The 25,063-nt window shown below is 56.6% G+C and overlaps 2 protein-coding genes across 5 annotated transcripts in view; both read left to right on the top strand.

The window, feature by feature from the left end:
* Nucleotides 1–25,063, top strand: part of BMP8A (bone morphogenetic protein 8a) — a 33,629-nt gene that overhangs the window by 5,370 nt on the left and 3,196 nt on the right. The window contains exons 2-7 of one of the 4 annotated variants that reach the window (XM_070510304.1): nt 10,729–10,918; nt 11,338–11,486; nt 19,451–19,645; nt 20,501–20,580; nt 21,116–21,226; nt 21,928–22,009. In XM_070510304.1, the coding sequence (XP_070366405.1) occupies nt 10,729–10,918; nt 11,338–11,486; nt 19,451–19,645; nt 20,501–20,580; nt 21,116–21,226; nt 21,928–22,008 (806 nt within the window). In that variant the 3' untranslated portion in view covers nt 22,009. Of the gene's footprint in view, nt 1–10,728; nt 10,919–11,337; nt 11,487–19,450; nt 19,646–20,500; nt 20,581–21,115; nt 21,650–21,927; nt 22,153–25,063 lie in introns of those variants that run through there. The other 3 variants (XM_070510303.1, XM_044770419.2, XM_070510305.1) reach the window with 3 other exon arrangements.
* Nucleotides 13,468–15,342, top strand: LOC106830581 (succinyl-CoA:3-ketoacid coenzyme A transferase 2, mitochondrial). The gene has a single exon (XM_014840202.3). The coding sequence runs from the start codon at nt 13,614–13,616 to the stop codon at nt 15,165–15,167; it is 1,554 nt and encodes a 517-aa protein (XP_014695688.3). The 5' UTR covers nt 13,468–13,613; the 3' UTR covers nt 15,168–15,342.

Raw genomic sequence — 25,063 nt, 5'->3', positions numbered from 1 at the left:
GCGGGGTGCCGGCCACACGGCAGGGGCTCAATAAACGGGAGCTGATGTGTTATGTCCTCCTTCTGTGCCTTTGCTCGTGGTGTACCCTCTGCGTAGAATATACTCACCTCCATTTCTGCTCTTAAAAGGGGGTGGGATGGGTTTCTATAAATCTGAGTCCTCCCACCCCCACTCCTCCCAAAGAGAAGCTCCCTCCATGATCAGAGCCCTCGCCTTCGTCATGTGTGTTTCTCTTAGGATGCTGGTTGCTTTCCGCCTGTAGATTCAGGGGCGTGCCTGGCTCCTTTCTCCTGCTTCCCAGGAGACCATGAACAGCCTGAGAATGGCACCAAATCTGACCCTCATGGCACTGCCACCCACCGTGCACCCCAGCCCCAGCGTGGCAGATGTTCAGGGTAGACTGGCAAAGTCGTAGGACGGAGGAATGCAGCAGGAGGCAGGGAGTGCTGAGAGCTGGGTGAAAGAGTCTGGGCCCGGTCAGGTGGGGCAGAAGCCGGGCCAGCCCTCCCTGTCTTTGCGGAAGCCGACAATGGGTGCAGCATCTCCCTGGGCCCTCGCCTGGGACCCTGAGTCCCTGCAGGGCCCTGCCTGGAGGAAGGTGGCTTCAGCAGGCACTCCCGGGGCACCTGTTGATGGGAGAACCTTGTTAGCAGGTGACCCCCCCACCAATATTGCCACCTGGGGGAACTCTAGGGCCACTCATTGTATATGGGCTCCATGTCTGAAAGCCCACACGAAGGACCCCAACCTGACACGTGACCCCTGGCAAGTCTCTGCTCCTTCTGGGCCTCAGTTTCCCCACTTATGAGGTTGCCCTGGAGGCCTTTCCAGCTCTGACCAAAGAATGGGCCCACCTCCTGCCCGCTGGTGGGGCTCCTCCAGGCAGGAGGCACAGGGTGGGGAGGAACACCCAGCCCACCTCCTCACAGGATCCCATTCCCCAGGGGAGAGAGGGGATGTGTCACCGTGACCACATCTTCCTGGAAAACTCCCACAGTCGGTTCTTTCCCCGGTTTGAACTGAGGGAATCGCATCCCTCTTGCTCACATCTCCTTGGATCTATTTCTGGCCTCTTCAGGCTTGATGTGGTGGAGCGTGTGGCTGTTCCCTTCTCATTTGGGGTCCGGCCCGTCTGAGGCCTGCACCGGTAATTATGAGTGCAGAGCCGTTTATGGAAACAGCTCTTGAGAAAAGTCAGTAATGAGAACTGACTAAAAATGCCTCCAACATGAGGCCTGGCCTCCTCTCGGCAGCGCTGAGATTTCTGGGTGGGAGGAGGCCCTCAGGGTGCAGGTTTGATAGCGATTGGCTCTGCGGACCCTGTGCGCCTGCAGAGGCCAGGGGTCCGGGTCTTGCTTTAGGTCGGAAGTGGGGCCCTCGGCCTTGTTGCCGCCCGTCTGCCCCTGGGGCCCCGGGGAGCCTGCCCTCCCCTCAGGGGCCGGGCCATGAAAGGAGGCACATCCCACAGCAGAGTGAGAACATGGGTGGCTTCTGCTGGAGGCGTGCTGTGACTTGGGAGCCACTCCCAAGGGGCTGAGGATGCTGGACACTGAGCTGCTGTCCTGGGGACCAGGAGCCCTCGGGAAGGACAGAGGGAGACATCCCCTCCGGGCCTCAGAACACAAGGGGCTGGATGAGCCGACTGCTGAGCAGCCCCCGTTTCCACCCTCCATTCTTCGGTCCCTGCCCTCAAATTGCTGGCCGTCCAGAGGGGCAGACGAGCCAGGGACGGGGACCCCTGGGATGGGGAAGGGCGAGCCTGGCGGGCTGATCTGTGTTGGGGCAGAAGAGGACGAGGGGGCTTTACAGCTGGACCCGGAGGAAAGTAGCCTGTAGACGTGGCGGGATGGGGTCAACCCAGGCGAGAGGGACTCGGGGGAGGGCGTGGGCAGCCAGGAGGCCCAGGAGGCCGTCAGATGGGCTGGCCCGGCTCAGGGGGCCTAGGACGCAGAGCGGAGCTCAGGCTCCTCCCAGGGGCCCTGTGGGGCTGTGGACGGGTTTGAGGGCAGGAAGGACGGACGGACAGGTCAGAAGATTCTGTTTTCTTAGCCATTGTGCGCTAGAGGAAGAGGGTGTCTTTTGAAGTCTTACGTTTTGGTCTGAAACAAGACCGATTTAGGTCATCCGGGTGACTCTAAATTTTGTCCAGGGCACAAAAATAGCCGAAGCCTTTGCTGGTGTCACTCTGGTGGACACAGGGTGTGGCATCTGGAGACCTGGCCTGTGAGTGGCGGGTGCAGGGTCTGAGACGTGGAAAGGCAGAATGTGGACTGCAGCCGTGGCGGGGGAGGCCAGCTCCTGCCCACAGCAGGCCTTTCCCGAAAACGTGGGATCCCGAGGAGGTTTTATCAGGGGCTGGAGGAGAAGGCGGAGGGTGTTGAGATTGTTCATTTTCCTGGAACCACAGTAAGGTTAAGAATGTAAATTCTTTGACAAAGTGAAACTTTGTACAAAATAAGGCGCTCATGGAACCAGTGGTGGCACTGTTTGTCCCCAATGCTGGGCTCGTGCCCCACCAGCCTGGATGTCTTGATGGAGCTGGCTGTCAGGAGTCTCTGTTGGCTGCAGGAAACTATACGTGGCTTCCGACCCACATCACAGGGTCATTCATGGACTGTCAGTCCTTCAGCAACAGCTGAAGTTTATAAAATTCTTCCTAGGTCACAGAGCTTCTTTGAGTCACCGTGCTGAGTTCTTGAAGGCTGAGAAACAGCATTTCTTCCACACGACCTGGCCTTGCCTGTCCCTCCAGCCTCATCTCGCACCTCGGCCCTAGACCACTAGATTCCAGCCCCTCGGGCTCCTGGATGTCTCTGGAACACACAGGATTGGCGTTTGCTCTTTCCTCTGCCTGAAAGGTTCTTCCTCCACGTCTTCACGTGACTGGTTCTTTCTCCTCCTCCAGACTTGACTTTTTTCCCCTCATTTACCAGGTTTTAGGATAATGAACTGAATCCTAGCATTCTCCAAAGGCAGTGGTTCTCAACCTCCCAGGAGACACCTGACACTTTTGGTTGTCACAACTGGGAGAAGAAGGCGATGCCACTGGCGTCTAGTAAGCAGAGGCTGGGGATGCTGCTAAAGATTCTAGAATACACAGGACAGCCCCCCGTAACAAAGACTTATCTTTGTTAGTGCCAAGGCTGAGAAATCCTGTGCAAAGGTGACCAGTGTTTCATGATGAGGATGATGGTGGACTGATGGATATTGACATATGTGATGTGTTTCAGTCTGTTGCCATTGTTATCCCCTTTGGTCCTAAAATTGGCCCTTCCTTGGCCATGGCAAAGCCCCTTCAAGTTGGCTTCTGAGTATTTTTAATCTCTCCCAGGAGTTTCTGAGAGCTTCCATGCCGTCTGGTGCAAGATGTTCCAGGCTCTGCTTATGCTTTTCCTGCCCCGGTCAGCATCAGCGTTTCTCCACGAGCCCTGCTGCCCTGTGTGGATGGTCCTGTGAGACTGCACTCTTGGCACGGGGGCTCCTCATTTCCCCTGCCAGCCGTCCCTTCCAGGCCTTTTTGGTGGACAAAGCTAGCGAATGTGTATTTCCTAAGAGAAAAGAAAGTCATGCGTTCAAATTGGTGTTTCCAATTCAAATTTAGGATCATAAGGTTTTACTTAAATTCTTAGATTTTATATTTTCTTTTATGCTGTATAACTTGCTCCTAACAACATTAACATCATAATTGCTTTATTCTACAATTACAAATATATATTTTATACACAATGTACCATATATATAATAGTTACAGAATAAGATCATCATCATAATATGATTACTGAAAAATTAAGCTTTATTTTTAGTTTGTTTTGCCCTTAAGCTATCCCTAAGCTATACTGGGGATGTAAGTCAAATTACTCTGTTTTAAAGTGACTTGAAATAATCTTCACTGTGTGGTTAAGCCACCAACTCGATACGTCATTCGTTTACTTTATTTTGCATTTTAATCCTAGATATTGCTCTTTATTTTTGTATTTTGAATTAATTTTGTTTCATACTTATGTGAACTCTTTACAAAATTCACAAAACAAGGAGCATGCAGAGAAGGCTGGCTTCTCCTACACTCTCTCTTCTCTTCCTCCCCCAAAAGGTAGCTATTTTTTGATGAATTTATTCATTTGTAGTTTCCCTCTCCATTTAAGAAATACAATTACATCTAGACTTGTGGATCTACATATGATGTATATGCAGTTTTATAATATTTGGGCTTTGACTTTTTCTTAGATGAAAGGTCTGTTATCTGTACTGTTCACTTTGTTTCTTTTTAAAATAAGAATATCTCCTGGAGATCACTTTATTGCAGAATATAGACGATCTCTTCATCTGATCTGGCTGCTTAGCCCCCCACCATGAGGCTGTAGCACACTTCAGTTTTCCCTTCTCCTGCTGATGGACATTTGCATTGTTTGCAGACTTTTTCTGTAACGAATTACAAAACTGTACGATAACATATAACCTTGTACATGCAGCTTTTCATATTTTTGTGAGTGTGTCTCTGGGACAGTTTCTTAGAAGTGAGATTTCTGCATCAATGCATGTTTAATGTTGCTATATTTTGCTGGATCCCCTCCATAGAGGTTATCCTGCCGGCAATGCACGAGGGTGTCAGGTCTGATCTTAGAGGGTCTTACGCGAGAGCTTTTTCCCAAGAACCACATCTAAAGTAACTCCACACTGGACTGGAATCGGAGGTGTCTGTATAACTCAGATTTCTAAAGTAGATATATCCAGAAAAAATAGATAAAATAAAGACGAATGTGTGTTTATGTTAGGTGAGTGTACACACGTATGTTTCCTAGCTCTGTCCCCTGAGAGGGCCTACAAGCAATGACACTTCATTAGTTTAGAGCACATCCTGGGCCCAGATCTCGGTTTTTAAATCCTATTCTATAAATGGTAAATAAAATGCGCCAGAGGGCCTTGGAGAAATGAGTGATTTCAGGGGTGGGGATGGGGAATTATAAGATGGGCTTGTGTGCTGGACAATAGGAAGTACTCAGAAAAGGATGGGGAAGGGGGCATGTTGAAGGGACAGGGGCCAACCTGAAAAGGCTCCCGATGGCCAAAGCTGGAACAACTTAAGCAACAAAATGAATAATAGTAGTATTGGATTATAACCCATGGAACAAAATAAATATCCATGAATCCATAATGATATAAGTAAACCATTGAATAATTATGGGAGAAGGGACAAGTCTTCCTTTCAAAAAAATTCCAGGGATGGGCCGGCTTAGTGGCATTGTAGTTGGGTTCGCACACTCTGCTTCAGTGGCCCAGGGTTCACAGGTTTGGGTCCTGGGTGCAGACCTGCACACTGCTTGTTGGGTCATGCTGTGGTCGTGTCCCATATGCGGATTGGAGTAGGATTGGCACAGATGTTAGCTCAGGGACTGTCCTTCTCAAGCAAAAAGAGGAGGACTGGCAATAGATGTTAGCTCAGGGCCAGTCTTCCTCACAAATAAATAAATGAATCAGCAATTAAAAAAAAAATTCCGGGGGGCCAGCCCAGTGGTGCAGTGGTTAAGTTTGTACACTTCCCTTTGGCAGCCCAGGCTTCACAAGTTTGGATCCTGGGTGCAGACTACACACCACTTATCAGGCCATGCTGTGGCAGCATCCCACATACAAAACAGAGGAAGATTGGCACAGATGTTAGCTCAGCAACAATCTTCCTCAAGCAAAAAGAGGAAGATTGGCAACAGATGTTAGTTCAGGGCCAATCTTCCTCACCAAAAAAAAAAAAAAAAAAAAAAATCCAATGAATAAATGTAGGGAAAGAAGGAAATAGAAAATCACTATTGCAGATATTGTAGTAGTAATTGCTACAGGCAAGATCCACAAATGGATGCTAAAATTAGTGGGCAAAAGTTTGAGGAGAAACAGGATATATGCTTAAATCTCCAAGTATCTCCTCTAAGATTTTATTATTTCCAAAAGAAGAATTCTGACATTACACTGAAGATGCCTGGCAGACAGCACCTTAACCAAAGAGTCAGTTAACATCACTAGTAATAACATAGTTGACATCCTGTTGTCTGATTTGATGCCCGGAGAAGGGGACATCACTTCTGTGTATTCTTTGCCAAAAGCCATGACTTAATTTTATCAGGAGAAAACATCAGATAAACCCAAATTGAGGGACATGCTGCAAAATAAGTGACCAGTGCTCTTCAAAAGTGTCAAGATCGTGAAAGACAAGCAAAGACTTAGCCGTTAACACAGATCAGAGGAGACCAAGGACACCTCACAGCTAAATGTGACGTGGGATCCTAGACTGAAATCCTGAAACAGAAAAAGGATATTCGTGGAAAAACTGGTGAAATTCAAGAAAAGTCTGTAGTTTAGTTAATAGTATTGTAGCCATATCAATTTTCTGGGGTTGATAATTATACCATGGTTTGGTTATGTAAGATATTGTCATTAGGGAAAGCTGGGTAAAGAGTATATGGGAAGTCTCTGTACTATTCTTGCAACAACTTTTCTCTACATCTAAATAATCTAGTTATTTCCAAATAAAGTTTAAAATGCACAGTGACCCCCGCCCGCCCCCCGGCATTGTCCTGAACCTCACCCCTCTCCCAGGTCCTTCGCAGAGCTCATCGCGTGCAGGGATCTCGTTTGCTTCCCACCGTCCCCACTGCACTGGGAGCTCTGTGGGGCAGGGCTGTCTGTCCCGCTGCCTGCAGCTTCCCCAGTGCCTAGAGTGACTTGCAGACAGCAAGCACTGCTTTCAAAGGTGTTGAATAAGCGAATTAGTTAATATCCCTGGATGTGACCTGGAGACATGAATGGAAAAAGTAAGTGTTCTTAGAAACCCTGCAGAGCACGAGAAGGCAACACAGTCAGGAGTCTTCTCCCACGTGCCCAAGGGTGCCCACCACCACCACTAGCTTAGGAATCCCTGCCCCAGATTTTGCAGGTGGGGGAGATAATTGACTACCCAGAAACCTTGCTCCAAACATCCGTGTTCCCCCACAGGGCCACCACGGAGCGAGGGTTCCTGGCAGGACGTATCTCAGATGGCCGGGATCCAGAACGTAGGCCAGGCAGGGAGTGTCCACTGCCCCCATCCTCCAGCCTGTGTGAGTCTGCCAGGGGATCTGGGAATGAACTTCCCAACCCCACAACCCGCAGCAAAATTTTACTGGGAAAACCCAAGAAATCACGTTGTACGGACTTTGGCTTTTCCCATAAATTCCCTCTGTGGACCATCAAACAATAGCAGTGGGGTGGGAAGCAGCGAGAGGCCAGTTCCAACTTGGTTTTGGTGGCGTGTTTTTCAGCGTTCTATCAGGTGATAAAGGCCCACTGTAGTGAAAGGAGCCCAGATGGGAGCGAGGACCCCCAGGTTCCGTCCCCACGTGTATGTAAAAGTGGGAGGAGACTGTATGTGGTGATCTCTGTCCTTTGGGCTCTGATGTTTGGAATCTTGAGCACTTTTATGAAGAAAGGTCAGTTTTTGCTTTGGACCTGAGCCAGAACTCAGGCAACGGCCCCAGTGGTGTTGCTGAGGGGCTGCCTCTCCGGGCCTGGGCATCTTTGGGAGATTCCAGACCTTGGTTATAGGGGAAGGTGGAGGCTGGGCATGAAGGTGTGCCGAAAAGGAAACGTTGCTGAATAATATGTTAGAAGCGTTTGCTGGACCGTAACCAAGACCAGCTACCATAGGAACACGGCTGTCTACACTTCCATCTGACCCTGCATCAAACGGTCATTTTGCAGATGTGAATTCTGAGGCCCAGAGGATCAAGTGTGGTGACAAAGGTCAGGCAGGTGAAAAGGAGGCACCTTGAAGCTGTCCAAATGCCTTTCAGCCGAATTGCTGTCTTTTTATGTTATATAATCTTTCATTCCATACTTTTACATAGAAAAAGAAAATTGAATATCTCCTTTCTTGACCCCATGGCTCTTGAGTTTCATACATGAAATTCCGGATGGTGCTGGCAGAAGGTGACCACTTTCATACATCGATGAATTTAGGAAATTAGGGGTCAGCGCCCCGCCCCAGCTCCTAAGGAGTGGCCATCGCTCCTGTCTCATAATCCCTGCCCTTTGCAGATTTGTTTCAGAGCCCTCTGTGGACAGGATCCTAATAGCCCCACTTCATAGGTGAGGAGACTGAGGCAACACAGGGAAAGGACCTGGTCGCTGATGGGGTCAGGGCTGGGACCAGAAGCCCCAGCTCCTAGCCAGAGCAGCTGCACTTCTCGATGCTGGTTTAGTAGCCAAAGCAGGGGCAGCCCACCCAGGAACTGCCACGGGGAAAATCCAGGTCCTAACAAATGCTCTTCCTCAACACCGGCGTTTGAGACATATCTTTCCTAATCCGAAGGAGCAACCGCTGAAAGCTGTACATCCACGTGATTCCAGCAAAGAAAGGGGCACTGCCCCCGGGCCAGTTACAGTAATGTCTAGTTTAATGCTGCATCCCAGGAGGTCATAGCAATTTCTGACAAAAAGTCTTATTTTCCTAAATGTACCACCTTCCAGCACGTGCCTGGAACAGCGGGGCGGGCAGTTTCCCGAGCTGGAACTACGGGCTGGTTTGTCGATTTCACAAACCCACAGGACGGAAGTTTGGACCTGGGCTGAGTTCGGATGAACCAGGCTCTCTTGACCCAGCGCACCTGGGCCCCCCAGGTCAGCAAGGGAGGGAGGCCACAGAGCTTGGTGCACGCACGGAGCTGGCGGGCTCGTGGGTTGTTCCCTCGGTCACTGGATCCAACAGAAATCAGCATCAGGCCTGCAGACAGAACTCCCAGTGGGCCCCCAGGTCCCAGCTGTCCGTCCCCACTGTGCCTTGGGGACAGATCCCCTTAATGATGCTTTGAAGGGGTCAGGCACAGGGTGTGACTGAGCAACCCTCCTCACTGTCTGTACCACACGCTGTGACAGCCAGCAGCCTGGGTCTGTGTCATCCTGCAGATGAGGGATTCTTACACAGCCACGTGACAGAAGTGTTCTGTGCGGTCCTTGAATCTATAGGAATTGTCACCAAAGCTGTGTGTGTGTGAGTGTGTCTGTAGGAGGAGGGGACTTGTGTGTGGATATTCATGGCAAGCATCACTTGGCAGAGGTCCAGAACCCTGCCCTCCATCCTCTGTCTGTGGGAGGACAGGTGGCACCTGTGTCACCTGCCTCTGGAGCAGCCTGGCTAGAGGGTGGGCATGGGCTGTGTGTCTGGCACCCTGTCAGATGATGGAGGTTCCATTCTCCTCCACGGTCTGGGGATGAAAAGCCCGTCTCTTGCCCAAACGTGTGTGTCCACCGGCCCCGCCCAGTGCAGCTGTTTGCCCATCCATCCCTGGACCAGGTCCCCACCGCGAGGACAGGAAGTGCTCCCCACATCCGCCTCTGCCACCAGCCTGGTGACTTGTGGTCACTGAGCCCAGTAGCCAGAGAGAGAATTTTTAAAAAGACTCACAGACATGTCATTAAAATCTCAGTGTTGGGTTTTGGGGGAGGCGCTGGGCGGCTCCCGCCCCTGCTTTGCGTAAACACAGATTTTTAGTGTTTGAAAGTGACAGGAGGCTAAAGTGAGATGGCCCTAAATATACTGTCCTGGGCATTTCCGGGCAGCTGGGGAAATGTGGGACTTGGTCCCACCCGCGGTCTCTTGCCCGGACTCAGACACCCCCACTGGGCCGCCTCAGGTCCCCCTCCAGCCTGTGCTTCACCCTCGCCTCCACGCATGTTTTCCCCTCCACCCTCAAACCATGCCGCTTCCCTGCTGCCCGGAACCCTGGCCCCACAGGCCACAGGCGAGGCCCACACCCCTAGGCTGGATTTCCAGCCCTCCACAGTCAGGCCACAGCCAGACTCACGCCCTGTGCCCCACACTGCTGATCTGTGGGTGGCCCCAACACCCCCGCACCTGTGTGTATGAGGTCCCCTCTGCCTAGAATGCCCTCCCTACCACCTTCTCCATATGCGATCCTTCAAAGCCAGTTCACATGTCACCTCCTCCAGAAAGGCTGCTCAGATCCCATCATGTCATGGGACCCGCCGACTTCCCCAGTGCTTGACGAGGCCTCTCCAGGAGCTGTCACTCCTTCCTCTCTGCTTCTCGTTCCTTTCCATGCCTCCCTCCTTCCTCCTTCACCTCGTTCTACAAAGGGACCTGCCTCCTTTTGCCCTTTGCTGTGTTTCATGGCTGTCCGTGTCCCTGCCGGTGCCATCCGCTCCTCAGCTCTGGGCCTTTGTTCATGCTGTGCCCTCCTCCGCAGGGTCCTTCTCCCTTGACGTCGTGGCAAATTCACTGTCACCCCTCAAGCCCCAGCTCCAGCATTAGCGGCAAGCACCCTCCTCCCCCACCTTCCACCAATGCTCATCGGCAGACTCGGGGAGACCCGGTCCCCCTGAAATGTGCTCAGTTATGTCCCTGCCCACCACCGTGGTCCTTTGCCTCCTCGGGTCTGATGTCCATCTCCCCAGAGGAGGGACCTGACCTCTGCCCCATCTGTGGGTCCCAGAGCCAGCAGGAGACTTTGCAGGACAGGCTGGGTTTGGGGGCAAGAAATGGACCCCTTGTTGGCAGCCACCGTGTGCCGGGCTCTGTGCTGGGGCCCTCACCATACGGCTCATGGAGCCCGCTCAGCACCCAGGAGGCAGAGCCCAGGAGCCAGCCCCACCCAGGCTGCCCAGGCCCCTGGCTCCCACCCAGCTCTGCCCACCCTGGAGCCTGAGCCCAGAGCCACGTGTGACTGCCAGCCCCGCTTTGTCTTGCAGTGGAGCTCGACCGCACCCTGGGCCACCAGGAGCCCCACTGGAAGGAGTTCCGCTTTGACTTGACCCAGATCCCAGCGGGGGAGGCGGTCACAGCGGCTGAGTTCCGGATTTACAAGCTTCCCAGCACCCACCCGCTCAACAGGACCCTCCATGTCAGCATGTTCGAGGTGGTCAGGGAGCGGGCCAACAGGTGCCAGCCCCGCGCCCTGCCTCCCGGTCAGGCCTCTGTCCGTGTGTCGGCCCAGCCCTGGGGGGACATTTCTCAGAGCACAGAAGGGGAGCTTCCTGGGGAGCACACCCTCAGAGACGGGAAGATGCTTGGCCCGAGGCCCCCTGCACCGTGGAGAGGGGCCCAGCATCAGTCCTGGCTTCAAATCTCCGCCCTGCCTGTGGGACCTTGGACGGGTCACTGAGCTCCCGAGCCTCCGTTTCCCCATCTGTACACGGGCGCAGTAACACGTTTGAAGAGTAGATACAGTGAGATAAGACACGTCAGGCACCCAGCCCAGAGCCAGGCAGTAGATGCCCCACTAGTGGTCCCCAGGCGGGCACTGGAAACACAGAGACGGCTGTGCTGGCCCTCGGTTAATTGTTCTTTCGTGTCCACAGGGAGTCTGACTTGTTCTTTTTGGATCTTCAGACGCTCCAAGCTGGGGACGAGGGCTGGCTGGTGTTGGACGTGACAGCAGCCAGCGACCGCTGGTTGTTGAACCGTAACAAGGACCTGGGACTCCGGCTCTATGTGGAAACGGAGGATGGTAAGACTCAGGTCGGGCAGCGAACCTTCTCCTGAGGGCTCCTCCAAGGCCGCTGGCGGCAGACGCAGCTGGAGCCACCTCCTCCGGCCCTGGAGGCCGCCCCTTTCTCCGCGGGCCGCAGGGTGACAACGCCCTCCCCACCGCGGGGCTCCGTGGGGTAACGAGGTGAGGTTCCCACAGTGCGGGACAGCAGGAGGCCCCTGCCAGCGGGCGTTTCCTCCTCTCCTTGGGCAGAGCCAACCCTGGAGCTGGTGAGGGAGCGAGTCCGCGTTTCCCTCCCTAGGAAATGAGTGATTCTTTCTACTCCTCTCCGGAGCGGCCTGCAGGAGCTCCTCCGGGGGGTCCGTACTGGGCAGAGCACGGGTGCTTCCACCCTCAGGCTCTGGGCAGAGAGGCCTGGCTTTGAAGCCCAGCTCTGCAGCTTTCTACCTCGGTGACCTTGGCAGGTCGCTGACCTTTCCAAGCCTCAGTTCTCGCGTGTGTAGAATGCGGATTCACACAGTCAGTCATTCGTTAGCAGGCAGCTGAGGGGGGTGCTGCTTCATGCCAGGCAGTGGGGACAGAAGGGCTGACGGTAGGCACAAGACTGGCGTGTTTGAGCCACAGCAGGGGGCTGGCATGCTGGGGCAGAGCGGGCCAGGCAGAGATTAGGCGGCATGAGATTGGGAGAGGTGCGCAGGGGGCGTGAGGAGTTCGGGGAAACCCAGCCAGGGGTGGAGTTTCTAGGGCAGCTTATTTTATTTAACAGCAGTGGAGGGCGACAGGGTCTGAGTCAGGATTTTATAAAAGAGCCCTCGGAGACCCCCACCCGCCAGGAGGTGCAGCGTCCCTCCCACCCCTTCAGTGTGGCCCAAAGTCCCGGATGGCCAGGGCTGGGGGAGGCACCTTGACAGTGGAGAAACCTGAGCAGCACGACCTGCGCCAGGTGACCCAGGTGACGTGAATAAGTCACGTAGATCCACGCAGCCTGATGCGCTGGGACAAGAGGGCGCTTCACCCCAAAATCCCCCAACCCAGTCTAACCGTGAGAAAACGTCAGACAAACCCAAACTGAAGGATATTCTACAGGATACCTGGAAGTACTTCTCAAAACTGTCCGGGTCATCGAAAACAAGGACGGTCTGAGAAAGCCCAGAGAGGCCTAGGGAGTTGTCATGACTAAATGTCTGGAATCCTGGAAGAGAAAAAGGGCACTGGGGAAAATAAAATCCTCGTAAATCGTAGTGTTTCACTGAGAAGAAGAGACCAGTAATGGTTTGCTGGTTGTGGCATCTGTGCCAGAGGGATTTAAATGTTAACATTTCCCAGGGGAAGCTGGGTCTGCATATATGGGAACTCTCTGTATTATCTTGCCATTTTTCTATAAATCTCAACTATTATAAAACAAACAGAACAAAAAGACTTTATCATGTGTGTAAACCAAAGGCCCCCTGACGTCAGCGGGGAGAGCAGCCTGTGGGACAGGAGCGAAGTCAGAGGGCCCGTAGGCACACGGGGCGCAGGTAACAGCTGTGCGCCCTTGTTAGGGAAATGGAGAAAGGCTGAGCGAGGAATCCTGGATGACCAGGATTGAGCCACGGGATTTTTTAAATATTTTTTTTGCCTGAGTTGGGGAAAAATAGAGGAGGGGCAGGTTTGAGGTAGGAAACAAGGTTGTCTCTGGCGGTGACATTATTGAGAGCCCTGGTGGACGTCCACGTGGAAATGTCATTTCCAGGACAGGTGAGTGCGGGAGACGCAGGGGCGGGGACCACTGACACACCAGCGGGTTAGAGCCCTGGGGCTGGACCGGTCACCCGGGGAAGGAGGGAGCCACGGAGAAGGGAGGAGACCGGCGGCCGCGTCTTCCCTGAGTGTCGCCGCCGCGGGGCCTCCGTGCGCCGCCGTCCTGCTCCTGGTCCCGGGGGCCGGACCGTCTGCGGCCGGGAAGCCCCGTCTTCGCCTTCCGCGGCCGGGAGGCGGGGCGCCTCGGGAGCCCTCGGAGACGGAGGCGCCGGGGTGCGGGGGGACCAGCCGGGCCGGCGCGTCAGCCCGCGGGCGCCCTGCCTGCTCTGTGACGCGGCGGCGGCGGCCCGGGGCGCACGCGGTCGCCGGCCTGTCCCCGCGGCCCGGAGCCGGGAGCGGACGATGGCGGCCCTGCGGCTCCTCGCGGCGGCGCTCGGGCGCCGCGTCTCCACCGGCCGCTCGGGGCGCGCGCTGGCCGAGGGCGGGGTGTGCGGCTTCGCCAGCCGCGCTCGCGCCCGCGCCCGGTTCTACACGGATCCCGTGGAGGCGGTGAGAGACATCGCCGACGGGGCGAAGATCATGGTCGGGGGCTTCGGGCTCTGTGGGATTCCGGAGAACCTGATCCGGGCGCTGCTCAAGACCCGCGTGAGAGACTTGACCGTGGTCAGCAGCAACGTGGGGGTGGACGACTTCGGGCTGGGCCTGCTGCTGGGGACCAAGCAGATCACCCGCATCATCTGCTCTTACGTGGGAGAGAACGCGCTGTGCGAGCAGCAGTACCTGGCGGGCGAGCTGGAGCTGGAGCTGACGCCCCAGGGCACCCTGGCCGAGCGCATCCGCGCCGGCGGGGCCGGAGTGCCCGCCTTCTACACGCCCACGGCCTACGGGACCCTGGTGCAGGAAGGCGGCGCCCCCATCAGGTACTTCCAGGACGGCCACATCGCCATCCTGAGTCAGCCGAGAGAGGTGCGGGAGTTCCATGGGCGCCACTACCTCCTGGAGCACGCCATCACGGCGGATTTCGCTTTGGTCAAAGGGTGGAAGGCCGACCGCGCAGGAAACGTCATCTTCAGGCGAAGCGCCAGGAATTTCAACGTGCCCATGTGCAAAGCTGCAAACACCTCGGTGGTCGAAGTTGAAGAAATTGTGGATGTGGGGTCGTTTGCCCCAGAAGACATCCATGTTCCTAACATTTATGTAGATCGCGTCATCCAGGGGGAGAAATATGAGAAAAGAATTGAGCGTTTAACAATCCGGAAGGAGGAAGATGGAAAAGCCAAGGCTGCCGAGGATATAAGAACACGGATCATCAAGCGGGCGGCTCTTGAATTTGAGGATGGCATGTATGCCAATTTGGGCATAGGCATCCCTCTTCTGGCCAGCAACTACATCAGCCCGAATATAATCGTCCACCTTCACAGCGAGAACGGCATCCTGGGCTTGGGTCCGTTCCCACGGAAAGACCAGGTGGATGCAGACCTCATCAATGCCGGCAAGCAAACCGTCACCATTTTCCCCGGGGGCTGTTTCTTCTCCAGCGATGACTCGTTTGCCATGATCCGAGGGGGACACATCCACCTCACCATGCTGGGAGCCATGCAGGTGTCCAAATACGGCGACTTGGCCAACTGGATGATCCCCGGAAAGAGGGTGAAGGGCATGGGGGGTGCGATGGATTTGGTGTCCAGTGCCAAGACCAGGGTGGTGGTCACCATGGAGCACTCCACCAAGGCCAACGAACCCAAAATCTTGGAGAAATGCACGATGCCCCTGACCGGGAAGCGGTGCGTGGACCGAATCATCACGGAGAGGGCCGTGTTTGACGTGGACAAGAAGAGAGGGCTGACGCTGACCGAGCTCTGGGAAGGCCTGACGGTGGAGGACATCAGGAAGAGCACGGGGAGCACCTTCGCCGTCTCCCCCGATCTCAGACCCATGCAGCAGGTGGCACCCTAACCCGGGAGGGGGGTCTGTCGTTTGAAGCTCGTGGGTGTTGGTCCACAGGTAGTCAGGAACCACGTGTGTACACACAAGCGGTCTGACCAGATTTCTCCTGGCATCTCAGACTTGCTGCCCCTGGAGACGCACTTTGTTCTCTCAGGAGGATTTGACTCTAATTAAAAACAGAAGGAAAATGTAGAAGTTTATCGAGTCCGTTCTGTGAGGGCTGAGAAAGCTCTGCCACGTGACTGAACGTTGGACGCCCCCTTCCCTGGCTGCCTTTGCGTTAAATTCTGTGCAGCTGGAGATGATGCCACAGGCAGGGTTTCCTTGAGGTGCCTTCCCTCGTGAAGGAGTCCTGAAATTTAGGGAGTGAACGACGAGGGAGGGTAAGACCCCCGGGGTTCACCTGAGGCGCCGTTTTCCTAGTAACGTGGCAAGTACACAAGGACAGGTGTGCCTTTGTGATCGGAAGAAATGCTGTTGGAAGGAAAGGGTTTTCCTTTGGCCCCTCTGACTTTCCTTCTGGGGCCGTTCATTTTGTTGCTACATTTTGTTTCCCTGTAACCTCCCATCCTGCTCCCCCAACATGTCTCCTCCCCGTAGCTAAATAGACGTCTCTAGAAGGAAAGCAAGACGGTCTCGGAGGGACAGTGACTGGTAACAGGAGCGACTGAATGGGGGGCCTGCTGGTGCTGACCTTCCAGCGGGAAGTGTCCTCTGTGAGTAAACGTCCATCTGGGGGTCGCCAAAGGCTGCGGCTTATGCTAGGAGTTCTAGAACCTGGATGGGTTTTCTCATCTTGAATCATGGTGTTCTTGTGTCGTCCAGAAGAGACACTTAGCTCCTTCCTCTCTGTGCTGGAGCCCAATCTGGCCTCCTGTCGATACTCGCTTGTGACCCAAGAGGGGCTGTGAGGTGTTTCATCCCGAACCCATAGTCGCAAAGACTAAAGAGAAAACAATGAGTGTGTGTGTGTGTGTGTGTGTGTAAAGTGTTAAAAACCGAGCCTGACGAGGAGCTGGCACTTTCTCAGTGTAGCTCTGGGATGCACACAACCGACGGGAGCACTTTGGGAAGAGCAGGAAGTTCTCGCTGCTCGGGGAAGGCCTCTCAGAGAGGTCTCCCTGGGGCCTCAGCCCGAAGGAAGGGCCAGATCCTGGAATGGGGAGCTGGACAGGGAGACAGTGATCCGAGGGGACAGCCTGGGGTGGGGGGAGTGGCCAGGGACCATGGCCACGTGCGGGGTGGGATGGAATGTCATCGAGGGGACAGTGGGCCACCTTCACCTTTGGGCTCCTGGGGAGGGACCTGATCTGCCCTGGGTGTCAGGAGAAGTTTTCCAGCAGCAGCATGGAGCAGGCAGAGGTTTCCAGAAGCAGACAAGTTGGAAGGCTGTTAAGAGAGTACAAAGAAAGGAAAGGATTGCGTTCCCCGTTCTCCTGGGATGAGGAAGTAACCTCTGGCCAAAGCAGACCTTGTCCACAGCTGAGATTCCCTGCAAGGGTTTCAACCAGGGTCCTGATTGTCCTTCAGCATGGCCTCAGGGTCACGCCCATGACTGCAGGCTGCGGTGGGGCAGGGGCTGCAGGGAAGGGCCAAGCGGCACCCAGAGCAGGAAGAAGCCTCGAGGAGAGATGGGAGCAGTCTTGGCCTGGCACAGCTGGGGAGGGGTGTGAATTAGGACTTGACCGCCTGTCCAGGGTCGGGATAGGGCAGGTGAGCTGCCAAGTCACCTGGGCCCTGATAGGCCGACACAAAGTGGGGCGAGGCTGGAGGTCTCATGGGGCCCACCTGGCCCAGAAGAGCAGCATCTTCCATTGGGGTCTAAGCAGGGAGACCCCTGTGGCCCCCATCTCAAGGCCTGGCCGCAAGTACTCCCTCAGCTGCAAAGGGGACAGCATGCCTGCCAGCCTAGGAGCCCACCACCCAGACAGCCCAGGCCTTCCCTGCAGCCAGCTGGAGGCAGGGAGCCCAGCCCGAGGATGGGTTGGGCAAAAAGCAGAGCTGGTGGGGAAGGGGGAGCTCTGGGCCCTGGAAGGAGGGTCAGGGGGTCCTTTCCCAGGTCGGCCAGATAGGACCTCTGAAAGAAGACCAGGCGTCAGTCCCTTGCCCCACACCCCCAGCCAGGCCTCTGCACGGTTTGCTGGGGGAAGATAGGAGGGTAGGAGAATCCTGGCTCTGTTGCAGCTTGCTCTGGGACCTTGAACCGTTGCTACTCTCTGGGCCTTAGTTTCTGCTTCTGTCAAGTGGGGACCTAGGATTAGTGACAGGCAGTGGCACACGCAGGCCTGGAGGGCTGCTCGGGCCCAAGGCCATGCCCATGTGCCAGCCAGGCTGTGGAGCTGCACTCCAGGGCCACATGGACCACACTCAGCCCCCCGCTCCCATCTGCCCCATTGCCGCCTCCTCGTGGCCTCCCTGGCCCGTCCCCTCTGCTCGCCAGGCTTTTCTGTGTCTCTGCATCCTCGTGGTCCTGCTGCTTCCTCATGACTGCGACTTGCTGTGACCCAGACTCTCCTGAATGGCTTCTCTCACGGCTCCTTCCAGCATCACCTCCTGCGGCTGAAGACCTCCTGTCTCCGTATGTCCTTCCTGAGTGAGGCTCCAATGGGCCCAGCGCATTGGTTTGTGGCAGGTGATGTCATAGGTCAAATCAATCTCTGGATTGATTAGTTGTTCAGTCTATGGCCCATGGACACGGGGCTGAAGCACAGCTGTTTCAGGGCTGACCTTTGAGCAGGACAGGGTGTGGCGGGCGGTGTCCTTGACCTGTGGTGTGTAAGGCAGAATCATCTTAGACCGGCTGAGGGAAGAGTATAGATGTTATGTATGCGTGTGTGTAGACCCTGTATATAAATGCATGTGTGCACAGACGTGTCCGTGTGCATCGGTGTTGCAACATTGAGGGGAAATGCACACGGAAGAGGAGCACTTGCACTGTGTCTTCAGAAACGTAAACATGAGTTGGCCGTCATGCTCCTGTGGTCCAGTGTAAGAAAATTCCACCGGAAGAGAGAGTGAGGAGGTCCCCTCACATTCTCGTCTTTACAATGGAAGCCAGGAAATAACCTGAATGTCTAAAGATAAGCTAATCTCTAAATATTATGGCGTATGTTCTCAAAGGAATTTTATACATTCGAAATGTTTATAGTTCAGGCTTATTTTAACCAGGAAAATGTTTATGTGGAAAAAAATGAGAAGAAGACAAACTTCATTGCTGTGCGGACAATTGTGTAAAACTTAAACTGACATGAAAATAACCCAGAAAAGTGAAAATGATGTGTTGGAGTGGGGGAGGGGCAAGGAGTGGTATTCTTTCTCAGAAGCTTCTTTACAGTTATTATTTCATTGCTTTACAATTAAAACATCAAGAGGTCATGTGGAAATGCACAGAGCTACAGGAAGACAGCTGACTGGTCGAGTGACCGTTTCGAGGGCTAATTATATGTTTTTCAGGGCACCCTCAGTCTTTAAGCGGCTGTGGAGTAAAATGCCGCTTTTATAGGCCTCGCTGTCCCTAAGCTGAGGCCCCGATCTGTCCCTGCTCGTCCTCTTCTCTCCTGCTTCCCTTTTTAAACCACAAACCCGGTGGTTAAGGACTTAACTGGGTAAGAACTTGGCTCTGGAATTAGACCGACGTGGGGTGAACCTGGCTCTGGGACTTTGGGCCAATGTCCCTGCCCCTGAGCCTGGTGTCCCGTTTGTGGGCCTCAGGGCACAGTTAGTGCCCGGCTCTTGGGCGGTGCTCAGCGGGGCAGGTGCCCGCCCAGTCCTGGCAGCAGCCCCAGTCAGCTGGGGTTAGAAATCCTACGTCGAAATCCCAGCAAGTCCGGGGTGGGAGGTAGAACTTGGGCCTCGGAGCCTCAGACCAAGGTGGGACCCTGGTTCTGAGAGTCCCTGGCAGGGTGGCTCTGGGCCATCACGAGTGACTCTGAAGTTTCTCAGTGCAGTATGAGGTCCGGGATCACTGGAAAGATGAGTGAGATCGTCACTGTGAAATAACTTTGAACCCGTAACATGCTGCCCAAATGGCAGCGTTCACGATTATGGCTAATACTGACCCTGCAGCCCGCGAGGCCCCTGCCCCCAGCTGCTTCAGACCTGCCTGCGGGGGGCTGGGGCTGGACTTGGGACTCTGGACTTCAGATGAGGAAACTGAGGCACAGTGGGTCCCCTCAGGTCCTCAGCCTCCATGCTCCTGGGCCCGCCCAGGCCCCGGCAGAGGGGTCCCTGCTGTGTCCACGTGCAGGGCCACCACCCTCGAGTGACTGCCCTCTCTCCTCTCTCTGTCTCAGGGCTCAGCGTGGATCCTGGCCTGGCCGGTCTGCTGGGGCAACGGGCACCGCGCTCCAAACAGCCCTTCATGGTCACTTTTTTCAGGGCGAGCCCCCGTCCTGTCCGAGCCCCTCGGGCCGTGAGGCCGCTGAAGAGGAGGCCCCCGAAGAAAACCAACGAGCTGCCGCACCCGAACAAGCTCCCGGGGATCTTTGGTGAGGGCCTGGGATGGGCCTGAGGCCCGCAGGCTTTGGGCCACGAGCCAGGTGGTGGTGATGAACCCTCCAGGCTCTTGGTGGGCTTCCAGCTGGTGGTCACGCTCCAGCCACCTCTCCTGACTGTCCTCCTCTGCCCCTGCGGCCTGGGGACTGGCCACTGCCCTCTCAGGCCTCTGAGCATCTGTGCTCGCCATTCCTGCTGCCCAGAAGTCCCTTCTCTGCCCTCCCCTGGCTCTCTGGCCTTTCCCAGAAGTCTCCGTCAGAATGGGGCGCCCCTTCCTCTGGGCAGCACGGCCCTGGGTGCCCTCTGTCTCCCCGGGCACCCTGCAGGATGCACAGTTCCTTATGCAAAGGTCTCCCCCGGAGTTCGAGCCCCTCAGGATCAGGGACGGGCCTGACCCGACCACATGCCCTCCTTTCCTCACGGGGAGTCAGCCTTTGGCTGGCCTCGGGGGGAGCCATGAGACCCTGTGGAACGGGTTGGCAGGAGAGGTGGAATGAGGTCAGGAGGTGTCTCCAGAGGAAAGGAGGACAAACCCCTAGGTGGCCGAGGGTCCCCTGGGCTGTTTATTGGAGCATCAGGAGGCCCACAGGCTGAAAGTCAGGGGAGGCTGGGCTGAGCGTACAGTTACTCTGGAGCCATCAGGAGCCACTGAAGGTTCTTGAGCTGGGCCATGGCACCAGCAGAGCTGCAAGGATGGGCTTTACGGGACCAAAAGGTTTAGTTTTCCGTCCTTCGTTTAGTCAACAAATGTGCCCATCGGGGTTTCCCCCGTCCTGGGAGCTCCCTGTGGTAGCTGCACAGAGTAGGAACCCCCCAAAAGACCTCCTTGCGCTGTCTGTCCCCTGCAGATGATGTCCACGGCTCCGACGGCCGGCAGGTTTGTCGTCGGCACGAGCTCTATGTCAGCTTCCAGGACCTCGGCTGGCTGGTAATTTCTGACTCCTCCTCTTTCTTAACTGACAGTCCGTCCCGCGTCCCCTCCCCCACCCCCCCCAGAGCCAAAGTGTTTCTCCAGGAGGAGGTGGAATTATGCGGCATTTCAATTTTCTTAGCTATTGCTTTTTGCTTTGTTTTCTAAGTTTTCTAAGGGGAGAATGCATTGCTTTTATAGTGAATAGTGCTTTTTTTGTAAAACCATGAGAAAGGAGACTATCTGAACGCTCAGCCGGGATTGTCAGAGCTGCGACAGGGAAGCCAGGCTCGGTGGGCCGCGCTGGGGGGCCTCTGCTGCCCCCGCAGGATGCTGGTGGTGCGGGGAGGGGCACAGCAGGCTCGAGCCCTGTCTGCTGGGGTCCCCGGGGGGACGCCAGGCCTCTGGGGAGACTGCCGAGCAGCTGAGGGTGGGTGACGGGCCCTGAGGCCGGGGGAGGGGCAGGGCAGCCCTGAGTGTCCCGTGACAGGTGCTGGACGTGGGGGCTCGGAGGGCCCGTGGAGGGACTCACCTCCTCCCATTCTCCCCCCAGGACTGGGTCATCGCCCCCCAAGGCTACTCGGCCTATTACTGTGAGGGGGAGTGCTCCTTCCCGCTGGACTCCTGCATGAACGCCACCAACCACGCCATCCTGCAGTCCCTGGTCAGTCCTGCGTCCGGACCCCCGACGCCCGGGCGGGGTCCCCAGAGCAGAGGGGCCTCTGAAGCCGGGAGGTGGATTGGCGCCGCTCAAGCCAGGAGGCATCCTCTGCATGGAGTCTGTCCTGCGACCATGTGGTCACCACCCCGTGCAGAGGCTGGTCCCTGTGGCCTCTGTGCGCAGACTCCCCACACCGGGACCTGCCTGCACCCCGCTTACACTGGCCAGTGCGCACGCACATCCGTGCAGCACACATGCACATGCGGGACTGTCGCTTTCGTGTGAGGGGCGCCCGCACTGACAGGTGTGCCTGTTATCACATGCACAGCACATCCGTGACAGACGTGCATTGCCCATGCAGCCCTGTGAGCTCAGAACACACACACACCCGCGTGCCTGGCGTGTTCCCCTCTTGGACACACGTGCTGTGGGGTGATGACGTGCGTGTACACTGCCTGCCCTCTTCGTGGCGTGTTGGGGTCGGGGGTGCCCCAGGCACGTCTGGGCTGTGGCTCCCCCTTCCCCTCCGTGTCCGTAAATGGTCCTTCTCAGCTCTGTGTCCCCCAGACTGTGTGGCTCTGATGCCCGGTGTCCGGGGGTTTAAATGCCAACAGTCATTCCCTGAGAAGTGTCCTTGCTGCTGCTCGTTGCTCAGTGTTCGCTCGTGTTTGTTTGCTGATCCTGGGGTTGAGCCTTTTCTCTAGAACCTTGACCTGGACTCCAGTCCCCTGTGCCCCGACGCTGATGTTTCTCTGGGAGGAGATTGTGTCAAGGCGACGCCTTAGGGTGAGAGTAACTGAATTGCGACGGCGGCTTGGACCCCCGAGGATGAGTGGGGTCTACTGGGTGCCCGGGTGCCACCTCAGCCGAGGAGCTGGGGTGATGGCGGGCACCCTGGCCTCCCTGCCTTCGTGCAGGGCTCCTCCTGCGTGGCCCCTCCCGGATCTGCCCCGCTCCGCCCCAGCCCCCACCCTCCATGTCCCAGCTGTCAGTCACCAGAGTGAGCACTCCCGCTGTGCTGGGCGCAGACAGGACAGTGGCTGACCGCTCGGGGAGGCTGTCTGCGGACACTCGAGCAGAGGGGCAGCCAAGAGGCTGGGTCTGTGAGGAAGGAAGATGGCTGTTCATCGGAGGGGGGCTGAGCCTCTGCACGGAGCAAGAATGTTCCAGGCAGAGGAGCAAGTGCAAAGGCCCCGGACAGGAGCAAGCTGGGTGGGCTCAGGGCCGGCAGGGAGGCGGGGGCTGGCTGGAGCAAAGCGGGGGTGAGGGTGGAGGGAAGTGACGTTGGGGTGGGCAGGGGCCGTTCACGTGGCCTTGGGGTCCCTCACAAGGTGACAGGTGGGGGGATTTAATCCCAAGTGAACCGAGAGGCCGTTGCAGGGTTTTAGCGAAGCAGTGTCATGATCTGACTCACTCTAGAAGTTTCTCTCTGCCTGCTGTGGGAGATGGACTGTGGGGTGGAGGGTGGAGGAGGCTGGGGGCCGGGTGAGGAGGCTGCTGCGGTCACCTACAAGAGGCCCAGGGCTTCTTGGTGGGTGGTGGGGGTGGGCTGCGGCAGCTGGATGGTGGAGGCGGGCCCACTCTGGGCAGTGGGTGGAGGTGGCAGGGGGTGCAGGGCCTCCAGCGAGGGCTCAGCAACGTGCTGGCTGAGGGCCCTTCTGAGGACAAGGGGAGGACGGGCGGCTTGGCGAGGGCAGAGCTGCTGTGGGGTCGGAGGAGGGATTGGGGGAAACCAGAAGTTCTGCTTCCCACCCCGTATGTCTGAGGCCCTAATATCCCCACGTGGTGAATTTGGATGGGTAGTTGGGTCCACGAGTCCGGGGTACAGAGGAGGGCCCAGCTGAAGGTCTGAATGTGAGAGATGTCGCACGGGGCCAGCGTTTGAGTCCTCAGAGCAGATGAGGCTCTGGGAGACAGCGGGAGGAGAGGTGGGGAGGACGGGCCTCCACGTGGAGAGGCCTGGGAAGGACGAGGAGCCGTGGGAGGCAGGGGCAGTGATGTGGGAGGGGTCTTTGGGGAGGCTGGGGGCCAGAAGAAGGACACTTGTCCATCCAGGCTCACCCTCGGGGTCGCTCTACATGCAGCAGCCAGGGAGTCTCACTACAGCACAAATCTGATCACCTCCTTCTGAGCCGAGAAGCTTCCTGTCGCGTCCCATTGTCCCCAGGAGGAATCCGAGCCCTTGGCTGGGACGCAGGGCCCCTCTTTAGCTGCCATGCCTGCCTCACCAATGTCCCTGCACACAGCCCAGGGCCCTTATCTCTCTGCACATGCTGGCTCCGTGCCAGGACCACCGCGTGTTCCCACCTCCCCCCTTTGCAGTGGCCGCTGCCTCCGCCAGGAGGGCCTCCTCCCTGCCCTGCCCGCCTCACCTCTGTGTCCTTCTCAGCCAGGGGTGGTCACGGCTCACGCTCCCGGAGCGCTGAGCGCCTGCTGTGATTGCTGTGCCGCTCCTGTGGGTCCTGGTTGTCTGTTGGAATGTTCCCCGGTTCCCCTCCCCTCCCCACTGAGGCTGAGAGATGGGACCTTGTCTGGGACGTTCCTGTGCTCCCAGCCCTGGCAGGGCTGGCAGAAGGCACGTGTCCAAGATACCTTTGTGCTGGAAATGAGACAAGTACAGTTGTGCCCGTTTGGCAGAGGAGAAGCCTGAGGCGCACAATGCACGATTTGTACCCGACCCAATAAGGACCAGAACCTCTGCTTTGGTCTCCCATGTCGTCTAAGGCGAATCAGTCTATTTGGTGCCACGCAGAATAAAAGGCCGTTTCTCTTTCTGTCTCATCTAATAAAGCTCTGGTCTAGGGTGGAGGCGAAGGATGGCAGCACCCCTGTGGTGCTGACCTCTCTCCAGAGTCCCAACTCGGGCCCTTTCAGTCCTCGGTTTCCAGACACTCAGGGCCCCATGGCTGGTGCAGGTGGGCAGTGTCGCTTACTTTCTTTCACATGGGTCTACGAATGCCAAGTGCAGCCACCACATGCGGACGGTGGGAAGTTGGGGAGCATGTCCCAGTCTGGCTTGACATCCCCACAGAGGCCTCGTTTTCCCCCATGGGCCTCAGAGAGGCTCTGGCCCCAGACCAGCCCAGTGTCCGGCACATGGTCCTCCCAGCAGGCTGGCTCAGAGCTGGAGCTTCCGGGACAAGGCTCTGCACTGGGCACTGGGGGCCCGGCTGCCGGGCAGGTTCCACCAGGGTGGCTTCCTTTTCTCCTCCCCTGACGGCTGCCCACTGCCTTCAGGGCCCTTCTGAGTGGGGCCCCGACAGGGTGTCCAGTACCACCTGCAGCCTGTCCTGCCGAGTCTCAGGATAAATATTTTCCTGGAGCCAAAACAGCCCCCCTCCCTCAGGCTGGTCTCTGGTGCTGAAGCTGCTGGAGGAGGGTGGCGGGAGCTGCCCCGGGGCCACATCCTGCTGCACCGTCAGAGCCGCGACTCCAGGCAGTCACGGGGCCTCTGTGCCCTCAGTCTCCGTCTGCCCGGAATGATGCTTGTCTAAGGAGTTGTTGTGAGGGCCGAAGCGAGCTTTGGGAAATAATTGTGCCGACCGCCCCAGGGTGAACTTGGACTTCTCGGCTCATCCAGCTGTTCCCTCACCTTCACTGGCTCACAGTCTTGGGGGCCGACAGACCATGAGCAGCTAACGCGGACAGGACACGGTCAGGGACGTTACAGAAGCTCAGAGAGGACAGGAGCGGGGGGGGGGGCGGTCCTCAGAGGGGGATGCTGCAGGGGCGTCAGGCACAGGACTGGGCACCAGGCACGCCGTGTGCTGGGGTCGCGTCTGAGGGAGTGGGTGTGGCAGGGAGTGGGCAGGTGCCCAGGCTGTGCCCTGAGGGCAGCAG

Source organism: Equus asinus, chromosome 5, assembly GCF_041296235.1.
Source record: "Equus asinus isolate D_3611 breed Donkey chromosome 5, EquAss-T2T_v2, whole genome shotgun sequence".
NCBI classification, from domain to species: Eukaryota; Metazoa; Chordata; class Mammalia; order Perissodactyla; family Equidae; genus Equus; species Equus asinus.
The sequence above is the reverse complement of the archived record's forward strand: the minus strand, read 5'-3'. Positions and strand labels throughout refer to the sequence as shown.